The sequence below is a fragment of the Dermacentor albipictus genome, chromosome 4 (assembly GCF_038994185.2).
Source record: "Dermacentor albipictus isolate Rhodes 1998 colony chromosome 4, USDA_Dalb.pri_finalv2, whole genome shotgun sequence".
NCBI classification, from domain to species: Eukaryota; Metazoa; Arthropoda; class Arachnida; order Ixodida; family Ixodidae; genus Dermacentor; species Dermacentor albipictus.
Window position 1 is genome coordinate 123,653,762 of NC_091824.1, and position 10,254 is coordinate 123,664,015.

The 10,254-nt window shown below is 46.3% G+C and overlaps 2 protein-coding genes across 4 annotated transcripts in view; both read right to left on the reverse strand.

Moving 5' to 3' along the window:
* LOC135899572 (tetratricopeptide repeat protein 21B-like) overlaps positions 1 to 2,469 on the reverse strand; it is a 55,522-nt gene extending 53,053 nt beyond the window's left edge. The window contains exons 1-2 of one of the 3 annotated variants that reach the window (XM_065428876.2): positions 2,305 to 2,467; positions 570 to 971 (exon numbers count right to left, since the gene is read on the reverse strand). The gene's annotated coding sequence lies outside the window, so the exon portion shown is untranslated. Of the gene's footprint in view, positions 1 to 569; positions 972 to 1,389; positions 1,406 to 2,304 lie in introns of those variants that run through there. The other 2 variants (XM_070537544.1, XM_065428877.2) reach the window with 2 other exon arrangements.
* Positions 2,470 to 2,730: 261 nt separating this feature from the next.
* On the reverse strand, positions 2,731 to 4,865 carry LOC135899512 (piggyBac transposable element-derived protein 2-like). The gene is made up of 2 exons (XM_065428786.2): positions 4,830 to 4,865; positions 2,731 to 4,574 (listed from the first exon to the last, which is right to left on the reverse strand). The coding sequence occupies exons 1-2, from the start codon at positions 4,846 to 4,848 to the stop codon at positions 2,806 to 2,808; spliced, it is 1,788 nt and encodes a 595-aa protein (XP_065284858.2). The 5' UTR covers positions 4,849 to 4,865; the 3' UTR covers positions 2,731 to 2,805.
* Between the last annotated feature and the right edge of the window lie 5,389 nt (positions 4,866 to 10,254).

Consider the following 10,254-nt stretch of genomic DNA (forward strand, 5'->3'; position numbering starts at 1 on the left):
AAACGTTAGCTAAATTATGGAGCAATATAGAGCAACAACATGCGCAAAAAAAAAGAAAAGAAACATCATAATTGTGTGCCAAAAGTAATAAAACAATGGGAACAATACGTGGATGCAAACATATTTGTGTTAATACAGAAGCCAACAATAGATATTAAATGAAATATGTGAATCCTGAAAAGAAAAAATATGTAATTCATGGCAGAAACATTTTTCATTTTATTACACGCATTCATTCAATATTAAAGTATATGTCTTCCCTATCTAACCAATCTCTTATTCTTTTTTTAAATGTCTGTAAAGAAGTGTTCAAGGATACAGATGCACTGGAACTGTTCATGCCATGAACCTGTTTTTGCAGCACATATACACTTGCATGAAAACTAATACCGTCGCTCTAATTTGTCTTTGGTCCGAAGCAAGTTTCTGGCGCGAAATACCGGAAGAATAAAAACTTTCCGCCTGTGGTCTCTACACTTTCCCGCCAATATCTTTCACGAGTTCGTAAACCATCCAGTTCCCATTTCCCGCCAAATTTTCTCATAAATCAAGTACGATGTGGCGCTTACATATCTGCTTCGGCGTAGTCCTTTCGTGTGGCCCGGTGGACTGTTGGCATCTCTACAGAGAGGTTGTCTCCGTAGCGTAGAACCGGCTTGTTGAGCGTGGCCGTCGGCGAGGGTGAGGTTGTCCCCGTAGCTTAGGAGGGGCCGTAGTCCTCGGCCCGAGGCTTTGCCGGAGACCACGGTGCACAGCCGCGTGCCGTGGAGGATCAAGCCAGACTGGTGTCCACCTCCTGCTCAGATCTTCGATGCCGACGCCGCTGAATCACCGCATTCCCGCCAAGTGCTCGATGATGGTGATGATGATGATCCTCTGTCATGGCTCACACCCACTAAGGGGTATAGGCCAAGAATCGGGCGGCAGGAGGTAGCTCGATCATTCCTCTTGCTCCTTCTCAACAAAACATCCTGCAGAGACCAATAAATATTTTTTTATGTTGATGATGATCATTCTCTTCTAGCGTTGTTCTCCCACTCCACTCCTCGCTCCTTCCAGGTTCGGTTTGGTTTGGGGCCTCTGAATATAGCTAAGGGTCACTACAAGGGATCGGCAATGAATCTGGCGGCAGTAGGTAAAAAGAAAAGAATACGTAAATACAATTTTCCATTATTATTATTATTATTATTATTATTATTATTATTATTATTATTATTATTATTATTATTATTATTATTATTATTATTACAAATTGAATTCCCACCCGCCTTACGCCCTCTGCCCTTTAGAAAAACTCTACCTGTACATGCTGTGCCGAGGAAAGCACATGTCGCCTTGGAAAAGACAAGCCCATTTGTTCTTGCTCCTTGGTGAGATGCCACAACCTACCTTTACCTTGTTCTCGTTTTGCTCATCGTCTTGAATTTCCATCTCTGGCCTTCCCCGTGTTTTCCTTTAATAGAATTTAGTAATTTAAGAATGAGAAATGAATACTTATCGTTAATATCAATTTTCAGGCTACGTTATTTTAAAACTTGAAATTATTATTTTTTGTTCTCATATTGAGGAAAATAAAACGATCAATTTAACACGACAATCTCTTTGTTTCAATTACAAAATTAAATATGGCATCACATACGTTCCTATTGCACTCTATAGTGCCGACGCCCCAAGAGACAGTAAGCGTAATGACCAATCTTAGTCAGCGAAAGCCACGTCATCCTTCCCCCTCTACCTTCTCCTTTCCTCTGGATGCGCGCGCAGTTTTCTTTTTGGTGCAACCGGCGACCTGTCTACGCTGCTTTCCGTATTAATTAATGCGAGAGCGTTAAGGGCCCAGTGTCGCAGAAAATCCGTGTCGGCGTCCGGCACCGGCGTCCCCTCGAGCGAAAATTCCCGTATATACTTATTATAGGTATATGTATATGCCATGTCTTGCTGCACAACATAAGGCTGTTTCACATGGCGCGATTTTCAGTCAGCGACACAGCGAATTCCGTCGCTCTGTCACCGCCGCGACGTCGTGGGCTCTCCGCGACTGGATTCCAGCAAGTTGGTCGCGCCGTCGCTCAGTCGCAGCGATCGGCGCGATGTGGGAGGGGCAATGTGTGTTTTACAGCGCGTTGGTATAGCGCTGTGAAGCAATGTCGCGCGTCAGTTCTATAGCTATGGTTGGTGGGCGTTTGCGGCTTAGGAGCTTCATGAACATTTTTCTTTTCTTCCGCTTACATAATTCGTTTGAAAGGAGAAGCTGCATGCTATCCAGGTCGGGAGACGGACCCGCTTCAACATTAAGGCACGTACCTATTTGATCGCCGCCGTCGTCAAACTCTTCATCGCTACAAATTGCGCCAGCTGCTTATATACATGCGCACTCAACGGTAGTTTGTCGTTCTGCAAAAGCAAATACTCATCCAGGGAAAAAAAGTTGCGGCTTCCATAGTAACAACGAAACTAAACGGAACCACCCCACCCCACCGACGCCGCACGCCATACCCACGCTCATACTTGCGGTGTTGTGCAACGTCTCACTCACCGTCTCTGCAAGCTGTAGTAAAGTCTCAACGCTTTTAACCCTTTCGGCCCTGAATTTTTTATTTCGACAGCAGATTTTTTTCAGCTGTTTTTTTAATGTTTTTATTAGTAAAATAACATCCCCAGAAATTATGAACCTTGTATTAGAAGTAGTTACCGAGTTAACGATATGGCGTCAAAATAGGACATCAGGGCTCAAGGGTTGTAAAATGAAATTTTTGGATGCTTTATTTCCAGAATTCCACAAAACGTTAAGATACTACAACTTCTTTAACACCGTGTGTGAAACACTCTGAAACAGTTCCTAGACTTTGAAAGGCACAAGTAGACCTTGCATTTCTCACACTGGATGCGAGATTTTCCAGTGCAGTCCTCCATTTTGCATCGCTGCTCCCTTGACTCGTCATGAATGGGCCAATGTCCAATCTGATCGAACCTCACATCTTGAACTGGCCTGTTTTCTGTAAACCTAGCCTGCTTTGCAGGCTGCAGAGGGGACGCTGAGGGCCTTCCTCTCTTCGGAGTCAAAGGTTTACTCTCAGCTGCCGAAAGTGCCTCAATCACGTTCAAGGTGAAGTCGAGTAAGTCAAGTTGTTTTGTTGACGGCATAAGCTGCCTGTCCGCGTCTTTCCTGTACTCCAGCCAGGCGTTGACTACCGCCAGATTCATGAAGTGAAATATCATCCTCAGTGTCCACTTCCTAGACGGGATGGTTGTACGGTAAAGCGCCACAAGAAAATCTACTTTGTCGACGCCACCCATGCTGCGGTTGTATGCACCGACCACAGCTGGCCGTCTGACGTCGACAAAACATTTCTCTGCTTTGCTCCATCGCCTGGCGGTGTCTTCATCCTTCACAGCAAGAAAGTTGGATGCCAGTGTCACTGACTTGTTATCCAGCCACCTCGTCACGGCCAACTTTCCGTCCCCACTCACGATGCAATCGGACGAGCCACGCCCCTTTTTCTTGAGATCCTTTTCGCTCATCAAGGGACACTTCTCACATCTGTTGCACCTTATTGTTCCCGCAGCAAATATTTTTTTCTTCCGCATTTCACGTAGCAGGGGCAGAGAAGTAAAATAATTGTCAAAAAACAACTTGTGTCCCACACCAGATGGAATGCGCTGAGCCAAAGTCATAACTATCGCACCTGTGATGCTGAAGTTACACTTTAGGTGGTCGGATAAGGCAGTTGTCGATCCTTGGTATGGCAGGAAGTCATAAATAAGCCCAGATTCACCACACAGCATAAATATTTTCACGCCCCACGGATGTGGCTTTCCTTTTACGTACTGCTTGATGTCCAGACGGCCTTTGAAGGGCACAATCTGCTCGTCAATGCAAAGCCGCTCTTCAGGAACAAGCTCATTGCACCGTTTCTGAAAAGCATCCAGCAGGGGCCTCACCTTCCAAAGGCGGTCTGTTTGGCTGGGATTATTAGCGTCAACAATATGCAGGTTGTTCCGGAGCTTCTCGAAGCGGTTGCGTGATAGGCCGACTGACGCTACAAGAGCAGATTTCATGCTAGGCTTCCAGTAGAGTCTCAACCTCGGATAACGCAAGACACCCATTGTGAGGTGAAGTGCACAAAGACGCCTTATCTCTTCTTCATCGGTCTTGACTGAGGATCCCTCCTGAAGCACCGAGTATTGGTTGGTTTTATCCGCAAGTTCAAGAAAGACACTTTTTGGAACATATCTTCGGAAATAGTAATATGGCGATTGCATTTCTCCGTCCAATTCTAGCGCAGCGTGCAAGTCCCCTTGAAATGCCGTGTCTGGTTGCTGAAATGGTGTTCTTTTCCATCCGGTAGACATTCCCAGACCGTGCTCGTCATCAGAACTATCACTCTCATCGTCCGTTTGCGCAGGACCGGTCGCATGAAGCTCGACAGCATCGTCATCATCCTCGCATTCGCCCTCTACATCTGACAAATTTCCGTCATCAAGCTCCTCAAACAGCGCGTCTGCAGCCGCTTGTAGACTTCCGGAGTGACTTTGATGACAGGAGTAAAACAACGTCGTCGGGATCGACGAATCTGCGAGAATACAGAAGGAGCAAACCTGAAACACCACGCCCGTCGTAACTCAGCGGGCGAAATTTGCAACCACTGAGCCCTGATGGCGTCAAAATCGCACATGGAGAAAAAATGTCGGCAAGAAAAAACAACGCACTCAATTAATCCAGTTTAAGCACTCATGCACGTAGCTAGCCAATGAAAAACACATATAAAAATCGGAACACATGTATTCTAATAATCATTTAGTTACAATATTTCAAAATACGAGATTACCTGCCCCGTCGCGTGACATGTTTTTGCCGGAGCTTCGTCTTCGTGGCTGTCAGCGTGAAAACAGGATGGATGGATGGATGGATGGCGGCTATACCCTTTGTAACGGGCGGCGGCTGGCGCCACCTAGCCTTTTGTCCCCCCCCTCCTATTTTATTATTATTCTTTTTTTGCCCAACCTAGTTTTTACTCCCCTCCCCCCCCAAGATAACTATCTAAAACAGTAGAGGAAACATTTTGTCCCCGATTTATGTTATTATCTATCCCTTGACTTCCTCCACCAATCCTCTAGCCTCCCCTTCGTTACTGCCACTCTTTTCTCATCTATTTGCCCTCGTTCCCCGGGAAAACCTAATGCCCCTTCCATATCTGCCTCTGTTCCCTCTGCCTGGGTCGGGCGAAGGGCTGTGCATGTCAGCACTATATGTTCAGTGGTCTCCATTTCTGCTCCGCAAGCTGCGCACCGAAGGTCCACGTCTTCAAATTTATCCCTGTATGTTTTCGTCCTCAAAACCCCCGTCCTAGCCTCGAATAATAGTGAGCTGCCCCGCGAGTTATCAAATAAGAGCTCTCTCTTAATCTCCTGTTTTTGTGACCTATACATTGATAGCGATGGCTTTCCGAGCATTCTTTCTTCCCACATTTTTCTTTCCGTCTCCTTCACCTCCTTTCCCACACTAGAACCACTTTGGATCCCCTCCCTCGGCTGTAGGTATCTATTCCTCAGCTTCCTCGTTCGGAGTGTCCACTTTGTGTTCAAACTTTTCATGTACAGATATTTGTACACTTTTCCTGCCCACCTTTTTTCCTCCAGTGCTGAGAGTCTCTGTTCAAATTTTATTTTACTTATTGCCTCTCTACCTTCAAATGACGTCCATCCCATGTCCCCCTGCACTCCCTCATTAGGGGTGTTCCCGTGTGCTCCTAAGGCCAACCTGCCTACACTTCTCTGTCTCGTTTCCATGCATGCCTGAACTTCCGATTTCATGCACAGTACTGAATTTCCAAATGTGAGGCCAGGTACCATAACCCCTTTCCATACGCCCCTAACCACCTCGTACCTATTATAGTTCCAAAGTGCCTTGTGTTTCATTACAGCCGAGTTCCTTTTCACTTTTTCAATCATGATTTTTTCCTGTTCTTCCAAGTACTTTTTGTGGGCGCCATCACTCATGTCGATGGCAGTAGGGATTCCTGAAGGTCATCTCGGAAAAAAATGTGCGGTTTCCGTTTCGGTTTCGAAGCACCAAAGCGGATTTTTACTAGTGGCGTCATTTGACGCCAGGGCGCCATCACTCATGTCGATGGCAGTAGGGATTCCTGAAGGTCATCTCGGAAAAAAATGTGCGGTTTCCGTTTCGGTTTCGAAGCACCAAAGCGGATTTTTACTAGTGGCGTCATTTGACGCCACCAGGGCCGAAAGGGTTAAACGTTACAAATGGTGTGCCTTTTCTATCATCAAATAAAAATAGGAGAATTCGAATATTTGACTAGTTTCCATGTTGTTCTTATTTAACGATGCAGGCATGGATACTTCGTGAGCAGGAGGCAACCTTGCGCATGTGAAACGCGCAAACGCATGTTAAAGCTGTCAGCGAAAATCGCTCTGCGACGCGCGCGACAGAACGATTTCTTTCGCCCCAAACGCGCCATGTGAAACAACCTATAGGCGGTACACTCTTCACTCTAAAAAAAGTTTGCACCCTTTGGGGTGTGTATCTGCCACACAACGATAATCGTCATCTGCCTTGAAGCGTTTCCTTTCTTTAACGCTGCGAGCCCGGTACTTCATGCGCGTTATCAGCATGACATAGCATTCCCGACAGGAAAGTAGCGGGCGCGGCGTTTTCAAGAAAGGAAACGCATCAAGGCAGATGACGATTATGATTGTGTGGCAGATGTACACCCCAAAGGGTGCAAACGTTTTTTAGAGTGTATTATTGTGTGGCAAAAGGGCGTACTCTTGCTTAAGAGTGCATATGCGGGTTATATTGGCACACCATTTTATCACTAACTTTGCTCATACCTTGTCTTACATTCTTGACAAAGTTATTATTTTGAGAATGATAGCCCACAAACAAATGTCACAAAAGAAGACACCGACAGTGCATGTCTTTTATGTTAAATCTTCTCAGACAAAAATATTAAAAGCGCGAAAGAATAACAGAAACCGAAAAATTATGTAATATTTTCGCGCGGCTGTACACTACCTCCGGGTTCGGCCCACGCAAGAGGCCGCGTTTCTACCAGAAAGTTCGCCTTCGTGCGTAGCGTTCGCCGCCAGCGCTTCCCGGCAAACATTACGGTTGCATAAGCTGCACTTACCGGGAAGCGTGCGGTGCAGTGAGGAATCTTTGAAATTCTGTGTCTTCCGATTATTTTATCGCTCGGTGCTGTATACTTTGTCTTCTACGTTAGCTCGTGACACTGGCCACGTGCTTATTCTTTATGGTGCTTGTGTTTCGCCGGCCAAAGCGAAAGCCGAGCCCCAACGTAGGCGACCCGAGGTTCATTATTGAGAGCGTCCATCATCTTTGCGCGACACAGAGCCATCGGCGACCACCGGCGTGTCACCACGATTGCGAAACAACCACCACCTGTTTCGAAACCCGCGCCGGATGTTTATACGTCGGTCACATGACGATGGCGCACAGGCTTCTAGGCGCGAGGCATCGCAGACGCGTGACGTGTAGCTAGACGCGTACGCGCGCGTACGATTAGCGGCGTCGTAGCCGCGTCACAGAACACCTATATAAACTTAGGGAAGGGAAACTGTAAGGCCGCGTGTCGTTGGGACGCATCCGCAGCTTTTAGGGCTGAACCACAGAACACCTACGCTGAAGCATATAGGCCTGAACACTCGCTAGCATAATGTTGCTGGGCGTGTCTCGATCGTGCAAACTAGTGCGAACTACGGGTTTTAATGAAGGCAGAAAAGATGAAGGAGAGATAGGCAAAATGCTAGACTGAAATGCTCAAGCAGGTTATTAGTCACCGCCCTGCTTTAAAAAAAAGAAAAAAAAAACACTAATCATCGTAAGTTTTGTTCGGGTTTGTTTAGACAAATAAAAAATTACACTGTAGCAAAACGGTTAACAACGTTCACACAGTTACGATGATTAACTTTATGACAAAAGTGCTACATTTATTTGTTCACTTCAACGACACCTCTCTTGGAGCAATGGAAGCGAATCTCTAAGGCCATGCTTTAGTATTTCTTCAAAACTTCAGTCGAAATGTCATATAGGGTTACACTCCAAAAAAATTTTGCACACTTTGGGTTGTATTTTGTCCCCAAACAATCATCGTCATCTATCATTCCCGCATTTCCTTTCTTTAAGAGAGGAAACATAAGCAAGGCAGATGGCGATTATCGTTTGGGGACAAGATAAGCCCAAAAGTGTGTAAATTTTTTAAAGTGTAGTATCCAAATGTGGTCCAAATTCACGCCATACACTCTTGAAACGGTTGCACCTTTTTTGGTGTATATTTGTCCTACACTTATAGTGCCTAGAATATTGGCGGCGAGGAGTTACGGAGTCGCCATCTATCGGAAGCGCCTCGCTGGCGTAGTATGAGGGATCACGTGGCGCGCTCCTCATAGGTTTTGCTGTCAGCGCTCACTGAAAACATCACACGCGAGCTCTCCCGGACATTTCTGTAAGTACTTTCGAAACGAGAGAAGTTTCTTACTGTCTAAATAATAATCTTGGGCAAACTGTGAAAGCACACAATCGTTTACAGACGGTATCTCTTTACCGAATACGTACAGTGAACGCCACTGCGCGCGGTCGCCGCGATGGAGTCTCCCGAACCGGCTTCTTGCGTGAAAGGTAGGTAAACGCTGAGAGCAAACTATGTGAAATATGTTCTTATAGTGTTTGTATAACTAAATGGAGTGTGATAGAACGAAGCCTCAATGCAGCGACCGACTGCGCGTCTGCATGCTTGTCCGCGCACTGTTTCGGTTTCCCCGCGCGCGCGTTTTCGCACCGTGCCATGAGCTTTAGGCCGCAGAATATGAGCATTTGACAGTATCCAAGCAACCATTGTGGCGTGGGCGCTATCAGAGCTGTTCAAAAATAATTTCATTGTAGAGACTTCGACGCCTACAGGGACTGTGATGTGCCGTCGCGACGATTCAATCTTTTTTTTCTTCAAAATTCTTTGAACTTTCAATATTATTTCTCGAGTTGCGTCGCACTGTATGTTTATCGGTGTTCTCAGCGTGCAATTTCCCGCTGCTCCTTTTTTGTAATCCACTGCATTAATTCATAACATAAACATGACCATATGCCATGCTTTTTTTAAATGTGCTTCTTACCGCTGCCTTTCCACTCCACTGAACTTGCCAGTATCTATAGCATCGACAAGTTCATAGACCAAACCATCATGACATTAGTCGAGCAGCGGACTGGGGCGAGCGTCTCAGTGCGCGTTTTCAGAACATTGCAGACCGGACGCCATAGCAGAAATCTTCCTCGCGTCTGTGCTTGCTGCATACCCGAGTTGTAGCCGATGACTGTTTGCCGGTTTTATGTTTCGCGAGCCAAGCTTCACGCAGCTTCTTGTCCTGCGGCTACGTGTGAATAAGGCTGACACCGGCCTTCCTTTACGTGCGTCCGGCCCTGCGGCACCGAGCAGAAGCCTACCATGTTGCGCGCCTTGAAAGGCAGCCACTACCTATTTAGTGCTTTCAAGCGTTGTAAAGGAGACGCTCGAAGCGGGAAAATTTCACCACTAAATGAGGACCGCAGCGTACGAGGGAATTTAAACTTGTTTTCAGCTTGCTTCAGCGCGCCCGAAGCAGCCGACGTGGCCGCAATGTCCACGTGATCCCTCCTAGCACGTCACGCCGACGGTGGCGCCAGCTTTTCCAGTGGTGGAGCTCGAGGCCAATACTAGCACTATACATAGAGTTTCTCACTATCACACGGTAATCTAGTGAGAAACTCTATGGCACTATAGTACACTCTTGAAAAAAGCAAGACAGATGACGATTATTGTTAAGGCTTGCTAAATGGAGCTTATATAGTAACTCTTCCACGGCCCAGAGGATGGCGCCCTATAAATTTTAAGTGCGGATTTTAAAAACTATTTTTCCTGTGTGTGTGTGTGTGTGTGTGTGTGTGTGTGTGTGTGTTTAATGGTTGAATGCGGCAGACGCGAATTTTGGAACCGGAAACATCTCGTAGACGTCGGGTTTTAGGCGCCACATATTCATTATCTTCATTTTTGCCTAATCAAGGTCCACGTTGCACGACGAAGCATCGCACTACATCGCACGCCCGGCGATGGTTCTTCAGAGTAATAAGAATAAATATCATGCTTTTCCAAGCATGAGATTAAAGGTCATGCTTTTCGCCAACGTTACGTCATTGCCGCCATACTGCTTTTTTTTTCTTCTTTCAAGTTGCATATGGTCGAG